The sequence below is a fragment of the Hyposmocoma kahamanoa genome, unplaced genomic scaffold, assembly GCF_003589595.1.
Source record: "Hyposmocoma kahamanoa isolate Upper Pololo Valley unplaced genomic scaffold, ASM358959v1 102, whole genome shotgun sequence".
NCBI lineage: Eukaryota > Metazoa > Arthropoda > Insecta > Lepidoptera > Cosmopterigidae > Hyposmocoma > Hyposmocoma kahamanoa.
This window is the reverse complement of record NW_020653337.1, coordinates 8,534,525-8,553,039: the sequence shown is the minus strand read 5'-3', so window position 1 is coordinate 8,553,039 and position 18,515 is coordinate 8,534,525. Positions and strand designations below refer to the sequence as shown.

General features: G+C 35.2%; 1 protein-coding gene across 4 annotated transcripts in view; it reads left to right on the top strand.

Annotated features, from left to right (window-relative positions):
* Nucleotides 1-18,515, top strand: part of LOC113232209 (sodium/hydrogen exchanger 9B2-like) — a 71,566-nt gene that overhangs the window by 37,330 nt on the left and 15,721 nt on the right. For 3 of the 4 annotated variants that reach the window (XM_026466857.1, XM_026466874.1, XM_026466866.1), the window contains exon 2: nt 8,348-8,577. In XM_026466857.1, the coding sequence (XP_026322642.1) occupies nt 8,348-8,577 (230 nt within the window). Of the gene's footprint in view, nt 1-8,347; nt 8,578-10,614; nt 11,054-18,515 lie in introns of those variants that run through there. The other variant, XM_026466882.1, reaches the window with a different exon arrangement.

Sequence of the window (18,515 nt, the reverse complement as noted above, 5' to 3'; positions counted from 1 at the left end):
AACTTTTCTCTCTCGTTTTTGCAATACAAATATGGTTTGAATATCTGCCGCTTTACCCCACATGAGAATCCCGTAGGACATTATACTATGGAAGTAACTAAAGTAAACTAGTCTAGCAGTACTAACATTGGCAAGCTCACGTATTCTGCGGACTGCGTATGCAGCGGAGCTTAACCTGCTGGCCAGGGAAGATATATGTGGAAACCATTGAAGTTTACTATCTAAGGTCACTCCCAAGAAGACTGCTTTATTAACAAAGTCTAACTTTTCTCCGTTTATTTCTATGCTTGCACAAGTCGATTTTACGTTAGGTAATTCAAACTTAACACATTTTGTCTTCTTGGCATTAAGCAATAAATTGTTAGCATTAAACCAATAAACTACCTTAGAGAGGGTATCATTAATATGGTCATAGTTAATGTCATGTCTGTCTGTTTTAAAAATCAAGGATGTGTCATCAGCAAACAACACTATTTCGCAATGGTCTTTAACAAAGAATGGCAGATCATTAATATAAATCAGAAATAAGAAATGCCCAAGTATTGAGCCCTGTGGAATGCCCATTTTTACCGAAGAACCCAAAGAAGTCACACCATTTATGTCTACTTTCTGAATTCTACCGTTGAAATATGACGAGACAAGTTTCGACGCCTTGCCATTTACACCGTAATGTTCCAGCTTCCTAATAAGAGTAATATGATCAACGCAATCAAATGCCTTTGAGAGGTCACAGAAAATACCAATAGCGTTCTCGGACCTTTCCAAGGCATCAAAGATGTGTTTTAGTAACGCTACCCCCGCATCGCTAGTCGATCTACCACTAGTAAACCCGTATTGTCCACTATGAAAAATATGATTCCTACCGAAATAGGACAGTAATTGAGTCAGCATAACCTTTTCGAATATTTTACTTAAAGCTGGTAAAATTGAAATGGGCCTATAGTTGCGAGGATCAAGTTTCCTACCGCTTTTGAATAAGGGAATAACCTTGCTGTATTTCATTAAATCGGGAAAAACACCTTCGTCAACGCACCTATTAAAAGCTACAGCTAAATGTGGGGAAATAAGATCAATAACTGAGTCTATAACTTTAGTTGATATGCCCCAGAGATCTTCAGTTTTTTAACATGTATTGATTTAAAAGCTTTTATGATGTCTTGTGGATTAACATGACGGAAATTAAATAAACTGCCACAAACGTTAACATTTTCCTTTGGGAGATCAATGGCAAGTGAAGGGGAGGAATTTAATGATTCTATAGTGTTCACAGCAATTTCGGAAAAGAACGATTCAAAAGCTTGGGCTACTTTATCTTTAAATTTTATAAGTTTACTGTCTAATTCTAAAACGATATCTCTATCGTGTTGTTTAACCCTGCCTGACTCTTTGTTTATTATGCTCCAAGTAGTTTTAGATTTATTTATCGATTGTCTAATTTTGTCGCTGTGAAACTTAACCTTAGCAGCTACATATATACTTTTTTAAATACTTTTTTTAATAAATTCTAACATATTCTATGAAATTGGAATTAGTATTATAAGTTTTCATAGCATATAGCTCATACAAACGAGACCTACTCTTATGAATACCTACTGTTGCCCAGTCGTTGAATTTAGTCTCTCTATGGAAAGTTAATGTTTTTGATTTAAATATATTATCAAATTCATTTTTAATTAAACTAAATATCGTGCTATATAAAGTATTTGGAACCTCCGTTATATGGGGTAGGGAATTTAAACTATTGCCGATATTATTTCGAAATCTAATGATTCGTTCTGTGGTAATCGGTCTGCAAAGAAATTGGTCTACCTTCTTGCTCATTTTACAATTAAAAGAAGCCAATTGGCCACTATGGTCTGATCTTAAGCAATTTATTATTGATTTAGACACTGCTGTTACAAAAGATGTTATCAATACAAGTACAAGAGGAGGCAGTGATGCGAGTTGGTTCTAAGAAAAGATTAATCAAGTTAAAACTTTTAAATAAATTAATGAGTCTTACAGAAGTAGAACAGTTTTCCAACAGGTTTACATTGAAATCTCCACATATTACTACGTTTTTTTTGTTGAATAAATCCGCTTTAAACTGTCTTCCATAATTAATTCAAACTCGTTAAAATTAGTAGAGGGGGGCCTGTATACACATAAGACGACAAACTGATTCAATTCCACACATGAAATCTCAATAGTTCGTTCAGTAGAAAGATCTGTGATATCCTTACGCTCTTTAAATTTTAAGTTACGTTTAATAATAATCATGGATCCGTCTCTACTTAAACTCTTTCTTATGAACGAACTGACTATTACATAATTTTCTATGTTGTTAATTGCTTCGTAGTCTTTCAGCCAGTGCTCTGTAACACAAAACACGTCAACGGAAATATCGTGCAAGAAAAGACTTATTTCTAATGTTTTGCCAGAAAAGCCTTGAATATTTTGATGTACTACAAAGAAACGATTAGACTTTTCTGTTGTCGTGTTTTTTAGTTTAAATCATGGTTAGTAAAAAGTATACTGTTGCTACTTAAAGTAGGAGCATTGTCGTGTGACAGTTCGTTTGATATAAAACTATCATTCTATGCATTATTATTCTAAGCTTATTGGTATGAAGTTTGAACAAAGTTTCTTACAATTATAAGGACCTTTAACCCAATCTAATTGCATAAATCTAGTGCTGATAGTTTCAAAGACAGCATTGCGCTTGCTTTATTTTTTTCTTATTCCAAATACGTTACGTTACACGCTATATGCAATATTTATAACGTCGAATGTTGACTATGGCGTAACTGACAAAATATAATATAATTTTTAACGTATTTCGCGCGACATTTGTTAATTGTAACTTGCACTATGTATGCCGCACCAATTTAGACCTTAAAGCCTTATGAATAAGATTCAAAATAGCACGAAAGTTTTTATAAATTGTATCTTAAAAGTCGTACAAAATAATATTATCTTATACTAAAGTACAAGTTATATATTAATAATAATGATAACCAGTTCTAATTTGATATCACTATCAATTGAATATTTTTGAACTAATCAGACTTGTATACTATAAACCTTTTTCTTGAAAAATAATTAGTAGGAAATGAAACTATTTTTCCGGATTTAAATCGTGTATATTTGTTTTTCAAACAATTCAACGCTTCGGGCCCTTTACAGGTCCCATGGTCACGGTTAACCGTGATCATTTGACCAACCGTTACCGTCGGACCTGTGAAGGGCCTGAAACGTTGATTTGTTTGAAAAAACAAATTTAAACCATTTAAATCCGGAAAAACGGTTTCATTTGTCACGTCTAACAATCACGAAAACCTAAGGACTCGATAAATTATTAGTATTTCAAAATATATTAGATAAATAATAAAAATGAAGCTATAACTAAGCGGAGTCCTAAACAATGGGCTACATTCATACTTACCGCGCGAAAGTTTCCGCGCCCATACGAAGTTAAATTCTTAGACCACGCCGATTTTACTGTTTGGCAAATAATTACTGTTCAAATATTTCCGGCTACAACTATGCCTAAAAAACTTGAAATTAAGGGACATAAAGATTGCAACTTATAAGAAAACCAATTTAAACGTAATGAAAATTAAATACTCTATGAAAGAAGACGCTGAATATTAAGAAAATCCACTGGGCCGTGATACAAAAAAGAAAATAACCGGACTAAAAGAAAAAAGATGGAGTAAAGATTTATTATCAACGATTACCAATACAATCAATATGGTCTCAGATTTACAAAGCTTTATGCAAACCCAGTACCTATTTCAATAAAAAAATGCCATGATTTGAAAAAACTATGTGGCGATGGTGATTCCCAAGCAGTACCTTCAAGGCTATCTGAGGGAGACTCAGTTGACAAAAGCTGATGTTGACAAAATTGATATCCTGACATCGATCATTAAGATAAAGGTGAGTGCGACAAAAACATCGAAGATGACGTACTAGATATTGAGAACTGTACAAAAATCTACTGAAAGAATTAAGAGGAAAATAGCTGGCAATGTGGAAAAACAGGAACAGCAGAAGAAACGCAATGAAGTTAAAGGAATTTTATAACAAAATGTTTGGTAAAAATGGATCAGGGGGAAAAATTAAAAGTAAATCGTGAGAAAACCTTATAGAAGACCTTATAGAAGACCTTATAGAAGACCTTATAGACGTGCGTACACAATAAATGATTTGATTTGATTTGAAAACAAAATAAAAAAACAAATGAAAATAAATTATTTGGGATGGGATAACGCAAGAAAAGCAAGGGATAAAACAAGGAAGAAAGCAAGGGAAACGAACCCAGGACTGGCCACAAAAAAAATCACTTGCATACGCTTGATAACATGATTATTTTAAAATTTGGTATGCTTTGTTTTAAAATAGCCTTTTTAATTTATTGTGTTTAGATTAATGACAAGATTTTTAAGAAGTTAGTTTCAGGAAATGAAACTATTTTTCCGGGTTTAAATCGCGTATATTTGTTTTTCAAACAAACCAACAATTTGGGCCCAGGGGGCCTACTATGAGCTTACAAGCAACCAGCCAAGTTCCATGCAATTCACTTGACGTGGTAAAACTGAATTACTTAAATTCCTATCATGACCTACACAAAGTTGAACGGGAGTGGCTTGACAGGATGATTAGTTTTACTTTTTAAACGTTAATCATTGTCTCTGGCTGGCTAGGTGACATCTAACAAGAAAGAGATGGAACTACACACTAAATCATATGAAAGAAATAGACAAATGTACTATCCTGGGAGCGTTCAAGTACTATTAACCGATTGTGTTCAAATCGGCAACTTTACAATCATACCTTACAATCTGTCGTACGATAAAATTACAGGTAATGTTTATGTCACTATTATCATTGAAATTAATATGGCGAGTTTGTAATTTGATAACATAATTGGAACGTATCTTGTATTCGTACATTTTCATTAATTGCATTAAAATCAAATTTGGCACTATTTAAAAGTTATTTTACGATTTTCGCAAGGTAATAAAATGATTAAAATTCCATTAAAAAATTGCAATAACATTCATGCCAATAATTTACAAACAATAGGTACCTTAAAGATTGGTAACTCTAACTAAAATATTCAAAAAACGCTCAATAATTAATAGTATTTATTTATTGACAGTTGGCTATATAGTCTAAAAAGATAACAAATAATTATGAAACTGAAAACATAACAAAACTTAACGAAATTTCTTAAAAATGTGACAAAATCTTAAAAAAGTTAGTCACTGTAACTTTTTTGAATTGCTTATTTTTACAGATGAGACCGCCATTTGCATGGCAAATAGCACGTCATGATACGATTTTGCTATGAAAGAAAAGGTGAACGAATTTGGAATGGGGAACGTAAAGTGCATGGAAAGTGAATTGTTTTTGTGAGGTCATAGTACGAATTTGACAGGTAATCCAACATACAGGCTTAACCGTGTAAGGCTTACGTCTAAATTAGTTTTCTTAAAAGTTGTAATCTTTATGTCCCTTAATTTCAAGTTTTTATTAGGCATAGTTGTAGCCGGAAATATTTGTCCAGTAATTATTTGCCAAACGGTAAAATCGGTGTGGTCTAAGACTTTAACTTCGTATGGGCGCGGAAACTTTCGCGCGGTAAGTATGAATGTAGCCCATTGTTTAGGACTCCACACAATAAAGTTTAGTAGCTAACCTTCGATAACACTAAGCATGGAGTCAAGCCTGGCAATAGATAGTTCACTTGAACGACTTAGTAAATCACAAAGTACCTAACCGTCAAATATGTATAGAAATATATCATAGTTTAGGCGTATATTCACGTTAAATAAATGTAATTAGAAAACAATTATTTCATCAATCAGTATGAAACTAAGGTTTATATGTAAACTTGTTTTAGATAAGTATTCTTTGGGTTTAAAATATTAATAATAGTAATAATAGTTAGATGGAAATGGAATAATAGTAAATTCCATTTCCATCTAACTTAAATATCCTGTTTCGTATTTTTTATTACACGTTTGAGTAACAAGTTACTGTAATAACGTAAAAATATTAATCTAAGGTCCATTTCTGGTAAAAAAAAGTGCGATATTAGTTAAAGTAACTAATAATTATTTGTTCTAAATAACTGTGAGTTTAATGTAACGGACAAAAGTTTTAGCGATTACTGTATTGCAACAAAATGTTTTTGTAGGCGTAGTCGTTACGTTAATTTAGTAAGACTCAAGTTCCTTATAAATGTATCATACACCAAATTTTTGTGTTATTTTATCAATTAATCTTCATTTTTTTGTAAGGTAACCGCTATTTTTTTCAAGATATAATTGTTTTAACAGCCACCACCACCACCACCAACACCATTCGATTGGGCGCAGAATTTTCTGTCGAACTGTATATATAACTCATTTTCGCCCATTTGGTGGTTACGTTAATTGATCCTACAACTGACGATATAAATATATGCATGGCCTATATATATTTATTTTTGTCGTTGCGTTTTTTTAAATGTTGAGCGCTAAAGGTCAATAATTTTCCACGGCCGGTAGAAATATTATTTCTCCCGGCCCTGGAATCGAACCCGGAAACTACCGGGACCGGCATGGTAGCCGTTCGGCCACGGAGGCAGTTTAAGGTCCAGTGACCCTACATTAATTATGACCTTATATTGTTTATTGCTTCGTGGTAATCGACTTATTGTGTCACAGGAGTGATCATAGGAGATTTTTATCATGACTTCAGAATAGTCTAATGATTCTTTTCTATATGTTTTGACATAATTTCCAAACAAAGGAAACTCACTGTGTGTTCCACATAGCAGCGTGTACGCATAATATAATGTGTAGTACGACTATACGAGTGTATGCGCGACTAATTAGACACCGTACATCATGTTGTGACACAACTTCAATTAGATACGCAGCCGTTTTGAGACTAATTAATAATTTTCCTATTTGACATTTCGACAGTTTTAGAGGCTTATTTATTAATTGAAACTGTTGATGTTTTCTGATTTATATATTTGTAATATAGATAAATGAAATATAAATGTAGACAGAGTTTCTTATCATCAATTCTTTACAAGTATTATATTCAATTTCTTAGCGCGTCGACTGTGACGCTTATATTTGAAGAGTTCAGGCGAAGACTGATCAAAGTCACTTGAGGAGAACTTTAGGAAAAAAGATATTTATATTTGAAAAACTTTTATATTGGTAAAAAAGACACGCATATATTTGTGCGTGGTAATCTACCTGAAATAAAGTCAATGCTGACATAAATATATATAACGCTATGTAATCCATTCTAACCAGATATATTTATAAATCTTTATTAAGTTTTCTACTATTTAGTCGCAAGCATTTTTATGGCTAAAAGTAAAAATGAATAAATAAATAAATAATAAATAAATAACGCACACACTCAACATAGCCCCGCACTAGGGAAACCCTGTGTCGCGGGTGCCATGGACACACACATAGACAACCACAAATTACACCCAAACTCACGAGAGAAATAAATGTAAGCCATACAAACATTTCTCCTGGTAACCATGGTAACCGTTCGGCCACGGAGGCAGTTAAACCATCCGGGCCGCGTCGTGGTGAATGTTCACTGATCCCACGGCGCCGACTCAACCGGCGAGAGGGAAACCCGGGGGGGTTTTAGTGGGGTAGGCCTTCCAGTGTGGAGGGAGAGTCCCCACATAACCCCTGAGTCTCCCTGGGCTCAGGGGTATCCATAAAGATTTCCCCCCCGTCAAAAAAAAAAAAAAAAGCAGTTAAACCATACCGGTTTATATTTTTTAGTGTAACTAAAAATATTTATGGTTTTTATTTTATTAAGATAATGTACAGGTAAGGTAGAAAAGACAATAAAAGCTTAACTACTAGAAAAAAAAAACTAATTTTTCAGGGCATTGAATGTTATTACCCTTTTTCTACTTTAGGCAAATTACGCTCAGCGTTTACCGAACTACATGACGGTGCTAACTTAAAACGTGTTTCAAGTGCCTTTGATCATTATTTCCCTGGTCTCTTCATTTGTGAGGACCAGTACTTAGCGACTGACACTGCATTCATTATCAGTGGCGTTGTGCGTTCAATTTAAGTAAGGCTGACTATAGAATACAACCAAATATAGTAACTTGACAATGAAATTTTTCCGTGTTTCCTTTTAATGTTACATTTGTATATTAAATATTTTTATTAGGTTAAATAAATTTATTTAATCTGAGTTAACTAATTGAATAAAAATATTCGTGAAATACCTTAACAAAAAAATAAATAAATTCACAAATGTTTGTAAAAGTGTCCAATAAAGTACAGCAATGGTTATTTTCATTTGAAATTTCTAGGTACGCAAGACAAGCATCCGAATGACTGCCATCAAGGAATACCCCTTCGACCTGAGCGACCTGCAGAAAAGCGAGGAGGAGAAGGCTCTGCACCAGCCTCCAAAGCCCACTGATGCTCCCGCTAGACCCAGATCTTCAATCAGCTCCCACACTAATACAGATGTTAAGAGGAGAGTTTCCATCATGGCCGACGAAAATAGTAAAGACCGGGAAAATCAGCCTTCGGAAAGGTAAAAATAAAGTTCACATTTATGTCACTTAGTTGCTTCGCTTGCACTCAATCAATCAATCTCAATCATACACTCAGTGCATTCCGTTAATTTCTGTTGCGCTCTTAGTCTTTCCCGTTGAAATCTTTAGTATAAAAAAACTTTAATTTCATATTAATTATTTGAGACTACTACAAACAAAGTCTATCTTGATTAAACAATTTTGGAGTTGACCAGTATATCAGAAAGTATACAATATCGTACCTAGGAAATTTATAACGCCTGATCCACGCTTTGGAGCAATAGCAATAAACACAATCAATCCTACAGACAATTGTGTCTGTATCTGAAAAGTGTCTGTGCAATATTAATTGTACAGACACTTTTCTGGCACTTTTTCTTAAAATATTATCTTTTAAAGTACAACTAAAGAAAACTTGATATTATTTATATAACTAGTTCCTGACTTTTTTTCAATTTTTGAAATCAATTTATATATTTACAAATTTAAAGCTTCTTTAATTTTGAGTTAATTGTAGTTCACAGAAAATCATTTAAATAATCTACAATAATAAAGAATTAAAAACAACTTAAAACAATAACTTTATTGCATATGAAAACTCACAAAATACGTCATTGGTAATTTCAATTCAAGTAGTCAAGTAGAGCTGTATCCACGAGTAGCTCATCTTATTCACCAAATACTTGTCACGTAGGAGGTAAAACTAGGCTAAATTCCTGGATGTTTTTAAACATCACACACATTGTGGCTCACCAGAACGATACAAGGTTGCTAGAAAAAATCATATCATGTAAAAATGTTTTTCATGATTGTAGACAATGTGTGGAAAATTGGCATGAAACAATATTGGCTAATAATGTTATTGTCGTAGTGTAAACGAAACAATACGATAACCTTGCTCGCAGAAATGTTATAGGTACCTAATATTCACAGAAATTAAGTTTAATGAGTAATAATTAGCGTTGCAAATTTTTTAATATACTTTTTTTGTATAATACCAAGTGACGGAACGAACAAGTCGTGCACTTGGTGGTAAGCGACACGCCTATTCATAACAGTTGCAGTACCACTCAGAGCTTAAATCGCAAAGAACTTAGGGGCACTGCCACTGCGCGCGTCACCCTGAGACATAAGTTGACAAGTCTCATGTGCCTGTAATTTCTGCAGCATCCTTACCCTTCAAAACCGAAACAGTAATGCTCACATTACTGCTTAGCGGCAGAAATAGGTAAGGTGGCAGTCTGTACTGTTACTCCCGATCGGTTACCACGCTGAGCTGCCACGCAAAGATCCTGGGTTCGATTCCCGGGCCTAGAGAAATATTTTTAAGGCCTATATTTATTTCTCTCATGAGTTTGGGTGTAATTTGTGGTTGTCTAAGTATGTCTCCATGGCACCCGCCATACAGGATCTTCCTAGTGCGAGGCTATAGTGTGTGTATGTGTGTAATTATTTCACTTCCTTGGATGAACTCTTTCACAAGGAGCTCTACTGCTACTTACTTACATATAATCTTATATGTAATCACAATCATTGTAGTTACAATATGTAGCACTAAAATAAATAAATAAATAACGCACACACTCAACATAGCCCCGCACTAGGGAAACCCTGTGTCGCGGGTGCCATGGACACACATATAGACAACCGCAAATAACACCCAAACTCACGAGAGAAATAATTGTAGGCCACAACTATTTCTACCGGCCCGGGAATCGAACCTGGGACCTCTGCGTGGCAGTCCGGCATGGTAACCGTTCGGCCATGGAGGCAGTTAACTAAGAAATATACTTCAACTAAAAAATAATCTTTTGTGCTTCTCCTGAATTTATTGAATTGAATTTTTTAAATTATTTCAAATTCAATTCTAAATGTCTTGCTCGATGCATGGTACTTAATTTTACATTTTCACTGCAAAATGCGGGTATTTCGCGCAGAACAGGCGCAAGAGTGAGCGATGCGGTTTGCGGAACTCTGTTATACGAGCGGTGTTTGAGTTGTTTTAGTCTGTATTATAAACATAGTGCCGATGCAGCGGAGTCATTTAATCGTCTGCCCGACACCGAGGCTGCCGCCCCGGATAATGGTGTAAAACGCATTTCTATGGCAAAGGGCTTACTTTCATCGTTGAGCGATATTTTTGCACGTCAGCCGATGTCCGGCCAGCCGGCCGGCGATACCGAGCACGCCGAGGCAGTCACGTGCCGGGGTGAGGCGCGGCGGGTGGTTTTACTCGCAGCCGACCCAACCTTCTCCTATAAGATGCACACTCGTCACGGCATAGGTGTGGAGCGTGCTGAGCAGAACGGCATGCCACCGAACACACCGTTCCCCGCACTCACTCGCCAGCCCAAGTTTAGTGAACAAGACTCACCGAGTGCCATGTAGAATGTCTCACAGTAGCCTCAGTTGTCACTACGACAGCTACCTCCCGTCCGACTCATCTCTCGAAACGGATGCACTCAACCGACACTGGTGAGTCTAATTATGCGTTACTTACTCAGCAACTATGTTCTTATCGCAAAATTAACTGTTTCTTCGTTCACAATTAGTGTAATGTACGTGAAGCCTGCACATAGTATGTAGGTATATTTAAACCTTCTAGGTACTGGCCATCATAGGTATGTCGCGTTATTTAATATTGTGGTATTGTAAAAAGCACTAAATATTTTAGAGTGTTAACATGTCAATTATAGAATTTATTGACTATCATTGTTATATTCTATTTCATAGCTGTGTATTTCATTACATGCATTGTGTTGAATGCATGTCGTTTCTTACAAATTTCCGTTAAAAACACACATACATCCTTTATTTCGTGATTGTGCCTTCGCTAAACGTAAACATTTGATAAATTGCGTTTCCTGCTTGAATGGAACGGTCTGTCTAGGTCTGTCGGTCTGTCTAGGTAAAATCTCAAAAATGCTAAATTAAATGATTAGTATGTACATAAAATTATTCAATCGTAGAAAGGAAAATATCGGCTTTTGTCACACTGAATTATAAGTTCGGTTTTGTAAATTAAGGTAGACACGACAATTAAACCAAATGAATAGCAGTAAGGGTGCTGACTTTATTATTATATTAGTTAATATAAATACATACGATCCGTACAATTTCCTGTTCCTGTAAAAGAAACACCACTACTTTGGTATATTTATTCTAGTACAATACAATACAAACACAAAATACAGAGATAAACAAAAGACAAAAGAGGGGAAATATCAGGCACATAACTTCCCAGTGACCTTGGGATGAAACGATAAACTTAAAAATAGACTTAGATGGAGGGTGCATTAAATATTATTACGATCTTAGCACTAATGGTACATCTACATAAATTAAAAATAAATAAAGTATTATTCCATAATTCGGATCAAATGTACAGTACGTCGAAAGGTGAGCTCTAGGCTTTAATAAGACTTAATTTATTCATAAATATAGTGCGAGACGTGCCCTTGTACGTACTTGTTTCATTTAAAATAATTATTTATATAGTTACATAAAATAAATGATAGTTATATAATTATTATTTAGTCACTCAGTTTGAAATTTGTATAGGAAGTTAAACTTAAACAATATTACAAACAAAAGTACCTAACAGGTTATCACAACCCTTTAAAACCACTTAGAGGACTGTTGTATAATGATTTAAACTATTCCTCTCATCAAAACAAAATCAAAATTAAATGGTCGTTATTGAAGTCATCATGTTCATTAAACTCTACCGTTCATTCGTAAGACAGATTCCCCTGAGAAGAATGAGCTAGAAATTCTAGGTGTTGCTCTTTATAAATAGACATTTATTATTTACAATACTTATTTCAAACATAGATCGAGACAACCTGCAAAAGCTAAACGTGTCACTACCACAAATGTTTGTGGTCCAAGTACGCGGAGAAACCTTTATTACAAAGTTTCTGTTTCACTATAGTTTTAAGCCTCGTGAATGGCCAATTTCGAATATCAACGTAATAGTTTATCAAAAGAGAGCTAATCTATTGTTGATGCGAAATTGTTCCTTTTCTTTTGTTTCAGGACGTTGGCCATAATTTTCAATTAAATTTATAGCTAATTCTTATAATTTTTAATGCTCCATTTGAATACAGATTTTTCTATTATCATGAATTGTCAACTGCAAAGGGAAACAAATGTTTGGCGCATATCTATGCAAAATCGATGGTCCTGCTCATGATAGCGGGTGCACGGAGTATGGGAAATTTAGTCATTCATGCTGATATGCGTTATTAGCTTTCAGTAATTGCAGTGACTTTACACTCATTAAACTAACGAAGAGAACCCTTGGTTAATTTTTCATTAGCATATTTTGCAGAGTGATGATACATACATACATATATACCTACTTATCCAATAATTTAGTACCTTTTATCGGATTTAAACTAACTAAATTATAATCGTACTTATATGGTATACTATACAGAGGTACAATATGAAAAAAAAATCAAATTATGTATGTAAAATACCTAATTTTTTTAACGCACATTCATTGCCCCGCACTAGGAAAACCCTGTATCGCGAGTACCGTGAACACACACATAGACAACCACAAATTATATCGAAACTCACAAGAGATTTTTTTTAATAACACGCACACACTCTACATAGCCTCGCACAAGGGAAACCCTGTGTCGCGGATGCCATGGACATACACATAGACAACCACAAATTATACCCAAACTCATGAGAGACACAAATATAGGCCTTAAAAATATTTCTCGGGAATCGAATCGTATCGAATCTGGGACCTCAGCGTGGCAGTTCGGCATGGTAACCTTTCGGCCACGGAGACAGTTCGGCAATGTAGGCCATATAAATATTTATCCCAGCCCAGGGATCGAACCCGGGGCCTCTGCGTGGCATTGTAACCATTGGGCCACGAAGGCAACTAATATTATCAAGTACATAATCGATCGTACTTTCAATAGTATTGTTGAGTGGTCCACAAAAATTGTCTTGTACTGAACTCCAGCAAATCTAAATATCTTATCATGGGACCTGAGAATCATATTACCAAGATAGCGAACAAGCGTCTCAACGTTGTGATAGAAAGTGAGAGCATAGAAAGGACACGAACTGCAAAAAATCTTTGGAGTATTAATGGATGTTACTCTGAGATTTGAATCGCACGTACTGGACGTAACTCGAAACTGTTTAATCCGGTTTAAAATATTATATAAAATGCGTGAATGCGTTCTCAGCGAGCAGCGCCGCATACGGCTTTCTGATTCCTTGGTACTATCTAGATTAAACTATGCTAACGTAGAGTACTGGCCGCGACTTTTGGTATGAACGAAAAGACTAATACAGAGAGTGCAAAATGCATGCGCTCGATTTTGTTTTCATATACCCCCGCGAAGTCATATATACCCGTTTCTTAATGAGGCTATATGCTAAACATGTCATTTAGCCACGCTTCTATTTGGAGTGATAAAAAGCAAAATCTTTTTACCTCCATGAACGTCTTATAAGGACTAAAAGAACACGCACCAGCAGGTTTCCACTCTGCATTCCAAAACATAGAACTTCGACATATACAGGCAGTTTCAAATAGTCCGCGGCGAGAATTTGAAACGATGTACCCCCACGAATGCGTTCTTCACAATCCGTTTATACTTCCAAAAATAAACTTAGAGAGCACATTTTAATACTGCAAAATACAACTAGAGTGTGTGCGTTATTATTATGTTCTACTTATTTTAATGCGCGTCCACAGTTTTTTATTTTCTTTTTAATTTTATTTATACCACTTCGACAAGGGTCCACTGAAAACTAGCGCAGTGGCTCCGCCGCAGTATTTGCTGCGTTGGGCCCTTTTCAGTGCAATACAAGTTAAACATAAAATCATAATATTGTACTTGCAACATGTGTTTGTGCTAAATAAATTTATTTTCTTTCTTAATGAAGGGTTATTGGCGAAAAGAAAAGATATATATAGGTACAAGTTTGTATATAAGATCATTGGGTATCAACTTATTACTATCATTTCCTTAATGTAAGACAAAGTATCAACTTCAATCGATATCGTTACTTTTGACAGCTGTTTTTGCATTATTATTTATTTATTAAACATTGGCTATAGAGCCATCAGCTAAAAAGGCTTAGAATAATAACGCATAGAAACCTAGCCCGCACACGCTAAGTGAGGCAAATTGAAGCGCTCCCAAAGGGCCTACTACGAGCGGGCGGGCCTTCAGTGCTCAAGGTCAACTTCTGCCGCGAACAGCTCTAGAATTTTAGCTAAAAATGACGAAATGTGCGGTAAATGAGTGTAAAAATACGTCAGACAAACATAAAATAGATACTAACATCACATTCCACAAGGAAGTAACGCGTTTCAACTTGTATTTTTATATAAATTATCACTAAAACCGAAAATTAACGTACTACTAAAACTAGCCTACATGAATTTGATTTTTACCTCACTTGTGACAGTTCATTTGATATGAAACTATCATTGTATGCGTTATTATTCTAAGTAAAAAGGTAACAAATAATTAAAAAAGTCGGAACTTAATACACTTCACTTCAGTTCGTCTAGGGAAGTACTCTACCTTACGTTTTTCTGCCGCCAAACTGTGAGCATTACTGCGTTCGGAATTTGAAGGGTAAGGGTGGTAGTGTTTACAGACACGTGGAACTTCTCAACTTATGCCTCAGAGTAACGGGCACGGCGGCAGTACCGCTCAGATCTTTGCAATTTAAAAATCTGAACGGCACTGCAACGGTTATGGACAGGCGTGTCGTTTACCACCAGGCGTACGACTTGTTCGTCCCGTCACCTGGTGTCACAAAAAAATACTTAAACTGCAAATTAATTCGTATAAAAACAGTAACTACAAAAACACGCCATTTTTTTCTGCTTTTTGCTATTTTACAATAATTGGACTCTTCAGTTGTAAAATAAACAGCTAATGAATATTTAACATGATGATTATTATTTTAACTACCGATGACCAGTCGCGTCTGTGACCTTTCGGGGACATCATCACAGATCCTTCCTTATGTGGCCAGCCAGAGCATACCGCGGATATGTTACATGGCCACGATTGGCTTGCGTGTGCGCCGGCTAAGCATTGACATACTGCACTTAACACATATTTTCTTAATAAAACCTTGGACCATCAACATCCATTCTATACAGGGTGTAGCGAAAACTGTGGACGTATTTATTTCAGGTGGGGTTACAGTTAAAGGCACATGTATCCGTACATCAACATCGCCAGATAGTTAAAACCATATTTTAATTATTTTCTAGTACATGCTCTTCCTTCGCTTTATTTTTTCAAAAACGTTCACCACTTTTGTTCACACCCATTCTAAAGGCAAGACGTATAATGATTTTAGAGCTAAAACTACGTTCATTAGTAAAAACATTTTTATAATGACGTCAAAAATTTACAGCAGATTACCGAAAGTATTAAGGTGTCAGAATAACTTTAAGATATTTAAAAAGCAATTAAACCCATTTTTTAACGATCAAAATTTATTTTACAGTATCCGAATTAAATAATAACCATACAACGTCATTTGCCGTTGTTCAAATACTAACATTGTGCTCGTTCTTATTTTTGTTTTTAATTAATTAGGCGTCTAGGTACACTTCACAATCATTATTAATATTAACTCAAATCCTTATTATCACAGCTTTTAAATTATTGACTGATCTATTAAAATCATAAACACACGTGATTTATTAAAGAAATGTGATATAGCTTCAATCTCCTGATTATTATTTAGTACGTGTTACTTGATACAGCCTAACTACCTCGCAGCGCTATACTGCCCTCCATCTGCCCTCCTTGTCATAAAAAACGCATTTGCATTTCGGTAAAATATTGGCAACTAAAGTTCTTTTCTTTGAAAAATGTCAGCTACGCTGATTTCGCTTAACAGTAAGGCTGCCTTTCCACCAGAGCTGTGCGACGTAGCGAAGCAGTGTGCGAGGAAAAAATTCACCAATAGGATTACTCTATTTTCCTAGCCTTTTTTGGCGCAGCTCCGGTGGAAAAGTGTTAGCGGAGCTAAGTATTTGTACATACAAAATAGCGAGAAATATGTATTTGCGAGAGACGAGGGCGAGGAATGTGTGCAAAACGGTGTAAGGAAGTTAGAGCTACTGAAAGTATGACACTAACTAACAGTGATATATCGCCACCGCTCACCCCACCACACCGTATCCCGCCCGCGGATAGCTCAAAAGAGTTCGTAACGCATCCTCGCACAGTTTTGGTGGAAAACGACCTAGGTAACAGCGTAACAGCGTAACGCCTCGCTACCTCGCACATCTCTGGTGGAAAGGCAGCCTTAAACAGAAAATAAATAAAATATTAAAAAATCGCTTATGGGGGTAGAAGATTTTCGCTGTTTCAGACATGTTCATATCTAAATATCGCTACAAATTTTAAATTACAGGCACATGAGATTTGTCAACTTATGTCTCAGGGTGACGGGCGCAGAGGCAGTGCCCCTCAGGTCTTTGCAATTTAAAGCTCGTGAATGGCACTGCAACTGTTATAGACAGGCGTGTAGCTTACCGTCAGGCGCGTCGTGCGCGTTCTTCGTCCCGTCACTTGATATTATATAAAAAAATGTCGATTACGTTTTTATGATAAGAACGGCAGTATACCTCTATTACCAATATCATTAACAACAACTTTTATTGATTCATGTATTTATACAAAACATTACATTACAAATTTTAAGTGTTTGTTCTACTAACACTTTTTAGATCTGTATCAAATAACCCCCGCTTCTGCGTTTTGCCTCGGACGGGCACTACTAGCGCTTTCTTGTATTACCTGCTGCACAGAGTTATCACCGTTAAAGATCTATTTAAAAAAGTATGTGTGAAAGTGAAATCTGACGAATTATCAAAGGTCATGGAACAAAAATTGTTGTTTATGATGTTAGTAATATAGTCCTGTGAGGCTTTTAGTTAATATTTTACAAGGAATCCTGTATACAACCTGTATTTCCACTAATAAAATAATTATAAGTATAAATACGTTAAAGATACTAAAACTACTTTTATTCAACGTAAAAGCGGAAAACAAATGTACGTTATCTATACAAATTGTTCGCGCTGAATCAAACGAACCATTTTCCCCTTTATGTCTACATATGTCTACTTATATAAATTATTATTGTGGCCCGTCGAAAGTTAATTCAGTATTTCACGCATCAATACATCTACTACTTACGATTTAATATATGCTGTAAAGGTAATAAAAAACTACATATTGGTACTTGATAGTTTTCCAAGGCTTAATAATAAAATTTTCTTTTTAAGATAATAATAATAATAAGGCAATAAAGAACATACGCTAAACTATGAGGTTTTAAATAATAAGTTTTATGAAAAGTTAGATTTCGTGGTGAACATTTCAATTGTACAATAATGTACTTATCACTTATGTACGTATCATTTACTATGATTGCTAATTGGATTCGCATTTCAGTGGATATCTACATAACATGACCCTAACTTATTACGGAAACGTTTTTTCACATCACTAGCGGAAAGGATTTCTTTCTCATTAGGAACCAGCGGCAGCGCACAAAAGCGTTTTTGAAATTCGAACTTGACGATGGACTATGCACCTAAAAAACATAATCACACGTTCAAATACGCGATTTGTTGTACATTATTTCTTAGAATAATAACGCATAGAATTATAGTTTCGACGAACTGTCACAAGTGAGGCAATAATCAAATTCATGTAGGCTAGTTTTAGTAGTAGGTAAATTTTCGGTTTTAGTGAATATTTATAAAAATACAAGTTGAAACGCGTTACTTCCTTGTAGAATGTGATGTTAGTAGGTATCTATTTTATGTTTGTCTGACGTATTTTTACACTCATTTACCACACATTTTGTCATTATTAGTTAAAAATCTTGAGCTGTTCGCAGTGCAAGT